The following is a 15249-nucleotide window of genomic DNA, read 5'->3' as shown; positions in this document are numbered from 1 at the left end:
GATGGGACCAATTCCAGCCTTTCACTTGTATAAAACAAAGAAATTAACATGAGCAAATAGGATCTCGGATTAATTTTGTCTAAAACAAGCATCCTTTGATAGAGTAACATGGTCATTACAGGTTAATTTCCACTATGATTGGGTAATGATCTTCCTGGATTCCTGTTCCTAGGTTGTTCCTTGTTAAAACACTAAGAACTTTCACAGTCTTTTATTGAGGCTCACACTTTGCCTTATCTTTTTTGTGCTATCCAATAGTATTTGACTATCCATGGTATTTGTATTTAATCCAAAAATTTTTATATGTTTGTGTGTGTGTAGTTATCTATACACAAAATTTTCTCTAAGGATTAAGTCCAAAGGTATGTCATCATCAGTCTCAGTCACGTAACATTCAAAATTAAAATCAAATTAAGGTAGGTAGTGCTTTAGAAGGATAGCCCTGACAGTTATCTTTTCTTAATATTTTTTTTTACTTTAAAATGTTCATGCTTCGCATCTACTGTCTTCATTTTTAAAGATGGAGAAAGGACACACAGGAAGAAATTTGTAAAAAGTTAAGTGAAGTTTAAGTCAGTCTGCAAGTGTGAACTCTCTAAGGTGCCAAGTGCTGGTTCTGTGCCTTCATGTTTTGTGAGGACTCAATAACCTCACTGGATATACAGAAAAGGCTTTTCTGTAATGAGTTTCCATGACAAGTTTAATCCAATTGGCTTTGTTTGGATCTTATATCCACCCACAGATGCATGCAAGACAAAAAAAACCCTCAAAACTAAACCAACAAAAACCAGTAGCCATGCACTTGACTAAGGAAAGCCATCGTATGTTGCCTTTGCCCTCATAAGCAGAATTCCAGTCTCAAAGTTCTGTGGGAAAACTGGGTTTTATTTAAATCTCAGTCTGGGGGACAGACTCTCCTTCTCATCTCAGAAAAATGTCAATGACTTAACTACAACTGCAGGCTAAAATGGGTTAGGGATATTCTCTACTCCTGCTGTTAATACTCTGACCACTTTGCAATAAAGTATCTGTCTTCCATCTAAACAAATGGATGAATGAAACTTTGGTAAAGGCATTTACGTTTTTATTCATAAAAAGTATTTGGATAAAAATACAACAACAAAGAGGTAGCAACAGTCAGTGACTCATAACTGCTCTCCTTGTTCACTGTGTCTGTGGGAGAAGTTGGGAAAGCATTTTCTAGGATAACACTCCAGCTGTAAATCACAGAGAGAAGCACATGTCTCTCCTACTTTACACATTTAAGTCCTGTTTCTGCTCTCATTACTCCTTATACATTTTGCATGTGATATTTAAAAAATATATTTACCCCTTTTCAATAACCCTAGAAGAAACAAAACTGATGCTTCTCAGCTTCTCTTCAGAGAAGTCTATCCCACTGTATACAAAATCTTGGTTACCTCTGGGGCTCATTCATTCCTACCTGTAGGGGTTCAATGAGACAGATGAGGGGTGTGTCTTCCCCTCTTGTTGCTCCAATGGCTATGGCTTGCTCCTGGGATGTAAGGATTATGGCTTCATATTTCTCCATTGAGATCCTGTCTCTTCCTTCCTCTGTATGAAGCTATTACGGCAAAGGATATCTTCCTCCTCCAGTAATGTTTTATGAAAAAAATCCAAGAACATACTAATCATATATCTGATGTTGGTAGCTATTTACTGGAAATAGGTTTTTTCTGTGAGCATCCATCTCCCAGTGATGTCTGTTTCATGGAGCTGCTTAAGTAGAGGCAAGGGAAACCATAGTTTTTAACCTCCCCTCCCCTCCCTTCCACTCCTCTCTCTCTCCTCTCCCTTTCCTCTCACATTTGGCTGCTGGTATCTGAGCTTGAGCTTCTAGCTCATGGTTGTGGTTTCAACTAGTTGACAAGCCTCCTTAAGAAACGGGAAATTTAACATTGCAAATTATGAAGACTTTTGTGGCTTGAACTCTAAGTTATTCTCCATTCATCACTCCGAGACAGGTTTGGCAGAACTGTATTGCTGGCTTGTGCTGTAAATGGTGGAATTAAAAATTCTGAGACTGCTAAAATCCTCTTTCGAGCCCAGGGATTAATAACAGAACTGCTGTTAACTGGGAGTGCTGTTTCTGTGCCACAGTAAAGAGACCAGCTCCTCAAGTACTCAGTTATTCTGTCAATGTATTCCAGAGCTCTGGGCATTTCTCTTCACTCCTCTGTCTCTCAATCCCTCTCTTTTGCTGCATTTTCCAGTTCAGATTCCTTGAGCTCAATTCTGCTCTGGGACAAGGACAATGTCCTACTACAGATACATAAAGGGTCCTGATTACCCCCATTTTACACCTGAACAAAGAGACTGAACCAAAACACAAGACATTTCTGAAGGCAAATCTGATGTGGAAAAATATCTGTATCTCTTATTTTTCTGTTTTTACTTTGGTGACACTGATTGTTTTCCCTTGCTGTTTCAGACTTTATTTGAAAGGTCATAGTGGAACTGCTGGAAAACAGAGCAGCCTGATCTTACACGGTGCTGAATTCAGTACAAAAGATGCTGACAATGACAACTGCATGTGTAAATGTGCTCTCATGTTGACTGGAGGTGAGTACCACTCTGAAAATATGTGGTACATTGATAGGAATCAACTGTTTTCCTAAAGCAACCATGGATAAAGTTGTATTCATGGATGTGTAAGTTCTGAGTGAAAATTCCTTTAATTGTTTTTACTTCCACTCTTATCTATGCATATATTGTGGTAGTGCCAATACCTCAAGATTCCTATCAGCAGAGAAGGGATTATTCAGAGATGCAATCGGAATATTTCTGCACTGAAGCTGTTGCAACATTGTCAAAGGGAAAGCATAAGCTAGTGTAATTGTTTAGGCAAGAAAGGAAAAATAAGAGAAAAGAAGCTAAGAGAGAAGGCATTTGCGAGAAGTGGGAGAGTGAACCAGAAAAAGAAGAGAAAAAATACAGGGAATTAGATATGAGAAGGTAAAGTTTAAAAACAATCAGCATCTAGGTTTGTAATGTATTATCTATTTCACTTAGGAGTGTGATTCTGTTATTGAAATAATTATAATAATTAAACTTTCTGTGTTATATGAGCATAATACATAAAGATACAGTTAATGTAGGGACTAATTCGCTCATCTGTGAAAGACTAGACCTGCAACCATCTGTTTTAATCTGGAAGATTTAAACTGGTATCCTAGTGAGCTGAGTCAAACTGCAGAAGGAAAGAAATAGTCGAGGTGGAGAAGAGCACAGACAAGGTATACCGGGTAGTTTAAAGCACCAACTCAATCTGACTGCCAGCAAGTATCTCCCCATACCGTCACCTAAAGCTTTAACCCAAGAGTGAGAACTTTCTCTGGAAAATTATACTTATTCCTAGTCCCTATATGGAAAAGCTCATTTTTATCTCTAGAATACCACATTGTAGCAGAAAGCTTAAATTGGGATTCTTTGGTTCATTGACTGTATGACCAAGAACAACCCTTTCTTATCTTCACATCTCATCTTTGGAGACTCTCAGTGATTTCTAACTTTCCTGGAAAAGATCCTATAGCATGTAAATTTTTCACTCTTTTGGATCTGATTGCTAAACCAGTATTATTTGTGGTTACTGGCACTCTGAATCCAGCTCAGGTCATATTCAGGCATATATGAGCCTCTAAAACTATCATCTGCTAACAGAAGATGGTTTCCCATCACTGAGAATTTATATCAAATGCACAACCTAGCTCTTCGTTCTCTTTTGCTAACCGGAAATGACCCAGTTGGGAAAATCTTTAAGGAGCCAATTTTTCAAATTTCCATAACTTCCTCTAGTGATATCTTATTGAAAAGTCATCCGGGAAACTTCTTACCATATACAGGAGATCAGAAAGTACCTTTTTTATTTCTATAAAAAAATAGAAGCTAATCAGATAGTTCTGGAGACAGACATTGGATAAGAGTGTCAACAGTTTATTTTAATTAAAACAGTTGACCTTTCCCTTTAGAATCCATGCTAAATCAAACTGTGTTATTTCCAGGGCGGTTCAGAGTCTAGTGGGAAGCTCCTGAGTATGAGTCGTGTCTGTGCTGAAGTGCAGACTCATTCGTGTGTCTAAGCTGCCTGGAAATACCTCTTCTCCCAGACAGTTAATTCTGGGAGAAGAGTGGTTTGTTTATTTTCCTGCTCTGACTTCTATGGCAGGTCAATGCCCTGCTAAGGTCAGTCTGCTATTGAACAATGGTTCCACAAGGTTCACATATATTGCTGCAGCAGTCCTGCAAATCCACCAGAAAACCACATATTGGAATATACTGGTAACAAATTAGTAAAGAAGAAGGGGAGAATTACCAAAGGCTGAGGAAACCACAAATATAGGAAATCACTACAGAGTAAAAAGAGATGGAACTAACCTTTGGAGATAGATAAGTCTACTCTTGTGAACAAGACTCTGAGTACCAGTTCCTCAGAGTTAGGCTGTACAGCACTGAGTAATTTGTAGTTTTTCAAGAAGAGAAAGACTTTAATCAAGTTAGAGTTCTCCTCAAACACTCTGCTATGCTTTGCTCCTTGAAATGACTTTCTCATTCCTTAAGGAACATCAGAAATTGAATTAAATACCAAAACATTTTTTAGTGAGTATATTTCAGTTTTGTACCGGACAAAGACTAATTAATAAAAGTAGCAATGATAACAGGGTTTTTTTAAGCAAAAAATATCAGACTTTGTTAGTTTTGGCAACATCACAAAGAACTCTTTAATGATGAATGATATGAAATCTGCAGGCAGGTTTCTAGCTATCTTGACAGTTTGGGTGAGCCTGTTATCTCTATGAGGTGAACTGAGTATATTTATGTCAGGAATAAAGGCTGAGATAAGCTGAAGCTCAAGACTGTGATATGGTTATAATCAAGGCTGAAAATAAAATGTAAGGAAAACACATATTTCTCTCTGTCATCTTGCTAGTTGTCAGTTTTATTTGGTCTATATCATAACTATTATTCTATCTCCTCCTTTATCTCCCCCTTCTTCCCCAGAATGAGAAATTAAATACTGGGAGAATAATACAGAAGCACCAACAGTGTTTTGTGTGTATGTCTTTCTTCTCCTTTAGAGAGCCACATTATGCTACTTGAATTTCTCTTAATGTTGATTTTAGGGAATGGCTTCAAAAGTACATGCATGAGCTGGATTCTTAGTCCCTGTAAACTTTCAAGGTATTTAAATGTTTTAGCTGGTTTTTTGTGCCTTTGAAAATTTAAGCTAAGCATGCTTGTTTTACTTTAAAGACAAATTACATTTATTCGAATAATTTCTTCAGTGGTTTAATATCTCAGGCCAGTAAACTGAGCACAGAGTTATACATACATATGTATCTGGATACAATTTCAAGCCTTTCTTGGAAGAGTACCCCAGTAAGTTACATACACGGTTTTTTGCAAGAAATCTCTTTAAAAATGCAACAAACTGTCACCAGAATGGAGCAATGAGTGGATGTCCAAAGTGCATCACATAGATTTCCAATACAACACTTAACGTTTAACATCTCAGGATCAGATTCATGGACCAAGTTCTTGTCCATCTGTTCACCAGTCAGCTGAGCCCCAAACTGTTTGTGCAATTGCTTTCAATCACTGGAAAGTGACTTACAGTAACTTGGCTCACAGGGAAAGAGTTTTAAGGTGGTTTTCCTTGTTTGACATTGGCTGCAGTCTGAGATGTTCACACAGGCATTTACCTTGCTTCAGGTGAGAAGCTAAACTTCTGATCCTGAAAATAGTTTGACAAAAAGACAGGGAGACTTTCTAGATATCTTGCCAGGTTTGAAGCAACATAGAATTACTGAAATAAATGATTGGTTTGTTGTTGGTTTTTTTATTTTACTGAAAGCAGAGATCCATCCAACTTCGGTCTCCTGTCTCTGAAAGAAGTCAGTACAGGCCTAAGAAAAATGCAGATAAATTAAACATCCCTTGAGTATTTTCCCAGTATCTTTTGAATCTCAGGATCTTCCTGAACCAGAGACTCCCATGTATTTATTAAACCTCAGTGGATTTTCCAATGGATTTCTCGTCTATTAAGTCAGACTGGTAGTCTTGACAATCCAATACTCTAAGGAGTACATAGGCCTAGAAATTACTTCTAGAGGTCATTTAGTCCTTTTCTAAGACAGATTCTTCTCTATCTGTTCATTTCCATATTTCTGTTCGCCTTCAGGATTTCTAGTAATATTCATTCTCACAATAAAATCTGTTACTGAGTTTGTCTACACAATATAAGAAAGCTTTGTATGCTAACTACCTGATTCTATGATAATTTAAATGTTTTCCATCTTGTTCTATCCTCCACCATTGGAAAGCATAGACCATTTCTTTGCATTCCTTTGAAAGGTTTTTGTATTAATTTGAGATTGTTGGCAATCTCTCTTTTGAATTCTCTTACATTCACTCTTTTGGAGCCTGTCCTGTGGCTCCACAAATAGCTTGAGGTGTCATCCAAAACTTCAGCCAGTCTTCTAGCTGAGAAGTAATCAATGCAAAGTCAAGCAGATCCTTTGTATTATCAACTAAATTCTTTAAAGTATAGAATGTCAGAAACATTGAAATCTTTCCTAAAATAAGTTATGTCTTTTGATCATTGAGGATTATTTCAATGTTTTTGCATTAGAAATTGTTCTTATTGGTTTTGTTGCCAAATGTACTAAATTTTATGGACAAACCCAAGGGCTACAAACAAATATTGGCTTTTCATAGGATCCATTTATCCCATAAACCCATACAAATGTACCATTCGAACACACTTGGATCTTATTGAAAGACCTGTATTGATCTTACTGCATTCAGTGATCTTACTGCATTCAGTGTTCTCAGGAGGGAGAACAGAGAGGTATGTGAGGAAAGGGTCTGCCGTCAAATGTGCAGTGTTAAGACACCTATTCTTTTACTTTATAAAAGACAACTAAGAACCTCCCATCAAACCTGAATGATCACTACCCTGTTCCCAGGATTTACAGGGCACTCATTTCATGTAATTGATGAGCATTATGTTACTAACAAAGAATTTTAGATGGATACATGCTTAATTACAATTTATACAACAAGCCAAAAAAGCATGTTAGCTTTGGCATCCAAAAGCCTTTTCTGTGTTGCTTTTGACAGAGAAGGTTCTATCATGCAAAAGTTACACTTAGCGCTTCAGAAAACCAATATAAGAGAGCAATGCTTCTTTATTAGATAGTTTTTGCAAGAATTTGTGGAAATTATTTCAATATACATTCATATTCATCCAAAGATATAGTACAAGCAGATCAGTGGAGCTCAACTGCCTGGCTTAAGAATTCAAAATATATTTATTTAATGAAAAGACCTGACATGTAATTTCACAATGCCCATAGGTAATAGCAACACTAATTAAAGACCAAACCACAAGTGTCCTCAAGGAGCGAGCATACCTTAACTGCTCCAGAAAAGCAGCTGTCTACAGTGAGGATTCCTGTTTATTTGTATAGCTGAATTTTCAAACAACTTATCAATGTATATCAATGTATTATCAATGAATAATTGAACTTCTATTTTGTCTGGACAATATATTTTATAACCTAGGGATTCTTATTGCAAACAGAGATAGTAGTGCTGCTGTTACTACACAAATTATTAGGGGTGGGCTAACCTAAAAAAAATGAACTTATCCTCAGTTCAAACAAGCAATTAGTGACTTTGTAATCACAACAACTTGAAGAAACAACCTCTGTTTCTGAATAAAAACTCTCTTAACTTTCCCACATAAACCTTCTCTTTACTACTCTATTAGTCACTTTAAAATCTTGTTTCTATTATTATTTCTTACAATGCCCACTTTTCATGATTCTCATGCCTGATTAAAATATCCTATGGAAATTATTGTCAAAAGTTTTGTTCCAGGTTAAAATCTTACTGCTATGCAGAGAAGACTATATACTTATTTGGGAAAGGCATTACCTTGTAGTGAAAAATAAACAGGATTCTTCATGTGAGGAAAATCCTGTGAACTCCAGGGAATAAGCTAACATCTAGTTACTGTCTTTTCTTGGGTCAAACTGTCACAGCTCTGGAGCTTCTTCATTTGGTGTGTTCTGCAGTGGCAGTGCTGCAGGTATCTCTTTCAGAAACCTCTGTTTTATGTTCCCTCACTTCCTCATAGCTACCAAGAAAGTCACTGCTTCCATTCCTCTTTCCCTTAATATACAAAGCATCTGAAAAAACATTTTCTGTGCGTCCATTCACAGATTTCATAAAATATTCTGAGTTGGAAGGGACCCACAAGGATCATCGAGTCCAACTCTTAAGTGAATGGCCCATATGGGGATCAAAACCACTACCTTGGTGTTATTAGCACCGTTTTCTAACAACTGAGCGCCCTTTCAAAGGTATTGATTTGGTGTTGAGACATGCAGTGGGAAGTTTTGTGATAATATGAGGCCTTATGGGGAAAGAAGACCCATCAGAGGATGCAAGGGAGCATGGAGAGACATAACCATATGGAGAAAAAAAACACACCAGAAAACAAAACAAAAAACCCACCTCATTTATAAAAAAAAAGATCGAAAACTTTTAATGTAATATTAGGAGACATCTTTAAAAAAATGATACGTTCTCACTAACAAGAACAGTATAGTAGGAAAAAAATATGCTCATTCAAACACACTTTGAAAGAAGTATTTATTTAGAAGAAATCTGAGATAAGAGATTTGTGCAAGTCCTCACAAATGTTTTATAAAATTATGTGTTTCTTCAACTCATTCAAATTTTTTCCACAGATTTTGTAAGGCATCACTAAAACCTTCAAAAAGTCCATTTATGGAACTATTCCTGTTCCTTTATGATGAAATGGTAACTAACTCAGCTTGTCATTTCTTCATCCCAACACTGTAAACAGAACCCAGGTGCATCTGGGTTCCAACTTTGAGAAATGAGGGTTAGGATTTCTCTGTTTAACTTCATCTTAAGTTTCTATAAGATTATACTATGGTTACAGTAAAATATCAGCTGTACAGCTTTCCCTTTCTTTGGTTATTGCCCCCATAAGTATAACATTGCAACCAAAGGGAGGTCAACTGTACCAAAACAGAAGATTGTCAGAATTTATCTGGTATAGATTCTTCCCTGAAGATTTCCTTATGAGGTGCTACTTCTGAAAAGAAGAAAACCCTAAGTATTATCCAAAGTCTAAGGAAATACAAGACTAGAAACATAAATTACATGGATCTGAATAAAAATGACAGAGTAAACACTGGACTCGAAGGCTAAACATGGTCAATGTCATATCTGTAATAATAAACCATAGTTTAAAATACCTTCATATAATGCATTCATTATAGGTAGATAAAAGGCTAACCACTGAAGGAATCAGATGATTCCCTAGGACTGTGTACATTGTCTAAAAGGAGTTTCTCACAGTTTAATTCTATTTCCAGCAGTCAGAGTGGGAAACACACTGAAAATTTAAAATTCTCCATTTGATTCCACAGTGACAGCTGCAGAATTAAGTAGGCACTCATTAGATGATCAGTTTGCCGCTACCAGCGCTGTTTGAAAAGGATTTACAAAGAGTTCCGAGAAGATTACAATGCTGTGATGTGCAGGCTAAAATAACTTTTTTAAAATAAAATGGCATTTAACTACCAAAGCAAAAGTTGCCACCTGATCTTTATGCTCTTATTTGTCTCTATAAATGACACAAATGTTCAGTACAACCATATTACATGGAAAGATGCATAAAACCTGTGCTAAAGATTCAAAAACCCAAAGATCTTACATGAAAAAAAAAAAACCAAACAGAAGTCTTTCTGACAAATAGAACTCCTAGCCACTGAGGTAAATACATTTTTGACATTGGGAATATTAGGTCTTTGCAGTCTGGGAATTCATTCTGCCTTTCTCAGTCTAAACTAAGCATCTTCCTTTTACATTACATAGATGCTCTGAAAGGTGTTGGAGAGAAAATTCTATTCCCAACAAGACATCCAGCAAAACTCCCACTACTTTCAGTGGAGTCAGCATGTCACCTAGTTTATCTTTGTCAGTTTGTGTTCTGTAAGCTCGATGTTGCCAAGTTTCATGTTATTTAGAGTTTTTCTTAAAACTCTAGCTCCCATGGTAATCTAAAATTCACCTTAACAAGAAAAGATCTTGGAGAGAGAGACAAGAGAGTTCACTGACTAATTTTGTCTTAAAGCAACAGTTTAAAAAAGATCTGAAGATTCACACTTCTTTTCACCACTGACTCCTTTTTCTCAGCTGGTTAAAGACATACATGCATATTTTCACTGCAGAAGTCCGAAGGTGAGATGCCTTTTTTTGCTTACATTTTGAAACTAAACCAGCACTTCTAGCAAGTTTAAATTTTCTACATTCAGTCACACAGATGTTCCAGAGCTGTTACACTTCTTTTTTATCCTAACTTCTTAGTTTACTACTCCTTCAGTTATGCCCATGCAACTGTTCACAGGGTCATTTTGTAAACCAGATTGCTGTTTTGCCCTCCCAAAGCAAGGTTCTGAGTTTTTTTCTAAATCTATCTCACTTCACTTTTCAGAACAGTCTTGCATTGTAGCTTCTGGAGCAGTGAACTAGAATCACAAACATCTGGGCAAGACATTTCTTGCCCTGTCCTTCCAGTATAATAAAATATATGCAATTTCACAGAATTCAATGGCTTAATATGTAGGAAGCTGCATCTTGCTGGGAAATAGCAGGTAGGGTAGGGAGGCAGAAAAGGTAGTTAGCAATTTTCTAAGCCTATTTTTCTACTGATATAAATCAGTAACAGTTTTAATATATTTTACCATCAGTGTTAGTCGAGTAACTAGGAATTTTTGTCTACCTGTAGACACCTAAATGAGTGTTTGGCACTTTTCAAGATCAAGATTAGAAGGCTTACAATTTAATATAGGTTTTCACATTCAAAATCATAAGACTAAGAATTGAATGTTATTGTCCTGTCACAAACTGTACATGTGATGAATATACCTTGACCGAAGTGGGCCACACTCTCACCTAAATGCACGTACACTCAGATAATCAGATATATCATCTACCCCTGCACACTGTTATTCTGACTTTCAGCATCCTACAGTGTTGTAATTATCTTCTTCACTCAGTCCTTCCATTCTTTTGCTGTCTTGTTTATAAATCTTAAAGAAAGTATCTACCTCTCGCCTAGTACACAATTTTAAATGCTGATTATCTATTACTACAACATTGTAGTTACTATGACAGGGAAGCACCACCATTCTCACAATACAGTTACTAAAAAGATCTAACCTGGGAGCAAAAACAACTGAGCAGTTGAACAATCACAGTTAAAGCAACAGAAAAGGACCGGTAAATAAAATTAAATCATACTTGTATTCAAAATGACCTAGCAATGTGAAATTATGCAAAATAATTTTGAATTATAATCTTTTTCTGTGCTTTAAATGAAAACTGCAATACTGTCTAAATATGCAAAGCAGTTTGTCTTTGATGTTCTTGCTTTGGCTTCACATACTGCATATAAAACTAGAATGAGTTGGGATGTAATTACTTTTGCAATTCTGTAAATACAAGTGTGTGTTCTCCTGCACTGCTGACTACAGTATAGCACAAAAGAGCAAAAAAGGAAAATATGAAAATAGCACACTCACCACACCAGGACTATTTATGAGTTATTTACCAGAATTTGATAATCAGCTAAACCTATAAAACAAAAATACTTAGTGCAGTTGCAGTTTAATTTTTGTTAATGGTTTCAGGGTGGTGGTTTGATGCCTGTGGACCCTCCAATCTCAATGGGATGTTCTACACAGCTGGACAAAACCACGGAAAGCTCAATGGCATCAAGTGGCATTACTTCAAAGGCCCCAGCTACTCCTTGCGCTCCACCACCATGATGATTCGGCCCTTGGACTTCTAAAGACATTAAACAGTGGGTCCCAGAACCAGCCAGGATGGCACTGCCCTCAGCAGCAACACTTTACAATCTGAAGGTAAAAGGTGAAGGACTTCTTGAAAGCAACATGTAAGGATGATGCAAAGTCACTTTGTTATTACTTCATAACCTACAAATACTACCCAAGAGTCACCCCATGTTTTGATGACTGGGGAAGGGTTGGTTTAGAAGAAGATGGCTGAAATGGTTTTCCAAAGAACTGGATTTGGCTATTCTTCCTAAACTTGGTGCTTTTCAGTGGATGTATTTTTTTTTTTATTAAATCAACAACAGCATCAGAATTTGAAGAATTGAAGCATATCAGCCATGGTCTATTGAGTAGAATGTTATTCAGCAGTGAAATGCCAACATTATACCCACGAAAAAGGATTAGAGAGACACCTTTATTAAAACTCATTGTAAGCACTCAAGGTGACCACTCTGAGTATTGTTTTTCTTAAATGAACTGAATTTGAATAGCGGATGGATTTATGTTAATCCTAGAGTCAAATTATTTGTGTGAATATTGTTTTTCATTAAATCCTTTAAGGACATGTTTCTCATAAATAAACTGAGTCAAACTTATGAATAATGGTAAGGATAATAAGCATAAATTCTTCAGTTGCTCTGTAGAGGTAAATCAGATAATTGGCATGATCCCTGAGCTAGGATTTATAGTGTGATAACAAAAGTAGCTGTGTTTTGAGGCTTTTCCTTTCTTTCATTAAAAGCAGTCTGAATGTCATGTAGAATAATTAATGGAAGGTTTAAAGAATGTGAAATATTATCTTAAAGAAAATATGGGATTTTGCATGGAATTTTTCCATCAAAAGTACATAGGAAGGCAAATTGTTAGGGTATATAAAAATTGCATAAATGCATAGCTTGAGGCAATGGATTCATTTTACCGTATCCTTGCATGTGAGCATTTTATCCTTAATTACTTTACTTTCTTATTACATTTTGGTGAATATCAGAAGCATGTCAGTTCTACCCAATGCTTAGGCTACAAATATAAAAAATATTCATCAGAACTGTATAAAAAATAAAGAATTGTGAACTTGTAAATAGCATGTTTATATTTCCTGCAATAGTCATTTAATTTGTACAGGCAGCCTTGACCCTATGCAAAGGGTGAGAACCCTCAAACAGATATAAATATTAAAGGAATTTCAGATTACTGGTTACATGTTACTAACAAGTAATTTTGTTCTATTTAATGCTGCAGAAGTGTGGGATTGGAAAAGAAAAAATTATTTTAATAACAAGCAACAAAGTAGCCTGGTCACCTATGCAAGGATATAAAGACAACTCTATTTACAGTCCTTTGTGATTTAGTTACAGGAATAAAGTCCATTTGGGAAAGCAACTTGCAGTCATTTAACTTCTGCTATATATGAAATGAAAAAGTTTACCCCATTCCCATTGAAATCAAAATTAATATTCTCATCAACAAAATTGGGACCAAGTGACATGCAAAATCTGCATGTAGTGAGGTATTTGCTTATCAGTTTGTTACTTTGTTTTATTCAATACACTGTTTCCAAAATCAGGCACAACAAAGATCTGATTCTTTTTTAAAAGATGATAATAGCAGAGTAACTGTGCTTTTCTTTGGTTATTTTTTCACCTTTTTTTTTTTCCTTTAGTAGTTTATTTCTATGGAATAGAGAAAAAAGAACTTGGATTTTTTTAAGCATCCCTTCTTAAAGATCACAAAGCCCCACGGGGTTCTCTGGTTTTTTTACAATTTGATATTTGTTTGGTTTCAAGTGGGACGTTTTCTTGTGTAGTTGTATATATTTATATATATATTTGAAATAATCTTGACTAAGAGTTAATTTGAAGTTTTCTGCTGAATAAGTTACCAAACTACTCTTCACTCAGCACTTTCTCACAGAGCTGTTTTTTTCAGTTTCCAGTAGATTTTTTTTAGTGGTCTTCATTTATATGCAAAGTATGTGGTCTGTCTTCCACCACATTCTCAGAAGATGTATTTTTGCAGGTCTCCAAGTTAAGAATGCCATTTTTGCAGATCCTATCGTGAAAGACAAAACACATTTAAAATTAAAAGCATGATATTTACTGTTTATTTATCTGGATTTGAAAAAAATGTGGATTTTGTTTCCTATCCTTTATAATAAAACATTTTAAAATATGTGGAATCTGTGATTTGCTTTGCTTCAAGTACAACTTTCTGTTACAGGCTGGTAACACTTTAAAAGCCATCATCACTCTTTGTAAGAAATATTAATAAATTTAGATAAAGCTTAGAAAAGGAGGAACTCTAATTCAAGTTTGTCCAGTGTTTATTATTTCTAACCTTTCCAATACATATTTCAGAATTTTTTATTCAATTTCCTTGATAAAATCATGCGACTGTATTCCTTATTTCACTTCAAATCATATAACTCTCTATCAAATTTAAAATAAAAGATTTCTTTAATTCCACAGGCAAAGATACAAACTGAAGTGTGATGTTTTCCTTGCCTTATAAAGTGTTCTTCTATCATCCATTCAATCGTGTTGCGTGGCAGTGACAAATCACCTGTGATCTCTTGCTGAGAAATGCCTCTTGCTCCATTTGTATACCTTTTAACACTATAGTGATCAGTTTTAATATCTCTTAGTAGTTAATTTATTCTCATTTTCTCAGGAATTTTTGCTTAATTAGACTTGTTCGTTCAGAGCAACGTGGCTTTTCAAATCAACACTGAAGTTGTAAGGATCTACACACATAAAAGCACATTTTGCTCCTTAAGTTGAATGTATATGTACTGCATGATTTGAAGAGTTGCAATTCATTAAAATGGTCTTTCTGGAGTTCATTTATATTACAAAGTTATATATATACATTATTTTAAATTGTTACTTGCCTTGAAAGATACTAAAATTTCAATGGTCAGTGAAAATAGTAACTTTACTATTTACCCTTCACAGATAATTTGTTCCTGATTCATAAAACAAGAACACACAAAATTTTTACAAAGCAGTAGATGTGTTTTCCATAGGATATAGATCCTTAATTTTTATTCTCTTCTGATGCTGGAGATGTAATTTAAATGTACATTTTTCTAAGTGCCCTAACATGGCACTGTTAAGTAGGTAAGTCATCTACATTTATAGTCATCTGTAAAACAGGTTCACAAGACACCATTCTTTAAAAAACTCTTCAAACTATAATAACAATTTTCTTCTCTGCAGACCTGCAGCTCAAACCACAGCTCTGACCATGCCTCAGTTAACCTCGTTTGGGATTGGCACAGTATCCACTTCTCCTTTGTGGAGAAAAAAACTGAAACAGCAACCACAACAAGAGC

The 15249-nt window shown here is 35.6% G+C and overlaps 1 protein-coding gene across 1 annotated transcript in view; it reads left to right on the top strand.

Moving 5' to 3' along the window:
- ANGPT1 (angiopoietin 1) overlaps positions 1 to 14054 on the top strand; it is a 159368-nt gene extending 145314 nt beyond the window's left edge. Inside the window, exons 8-9 of the mRNA XM_051785177.1 lie at positions 2453 to 2583; positions 11754 to 14054. Coding sequence (XP_051641137.1) covers positions 2453 to 2583; positions 11754 to 11914 — 292 coding nt within the window. The 3' untranslated portion in view covers positions 11915 to 14054. The remainder of the gene's footprint in view (positions 1 to 2452; positions 2584 to 11753) is intronic.
- The last annotated feature ends 1195 nt before the right edge of the window (positions 14055 to 15249 follow it).

This window comes from Manacus candei, unplaced genomic scaffold, assembly GCF_025592945.1.
Source record: "Manacus candei isolate 608988 ecotype Guabito, Panama unplaced genomic scaffold, ASM2559294v1 h1tg000019l, whole genome shotgun sequence".
NCBI classification, from domain to species: domain Eukaryota; kingdom Metazoa; phylum Chordata; class Aves; order Passeriformes; family Pipridae; genus Manacus; species Manacus candei.
The sequence above is the reverse complement of the archived record's forward strand: the minus strand, read 5'-3'. Positions and strand labels throughout refer to the sequence as shown.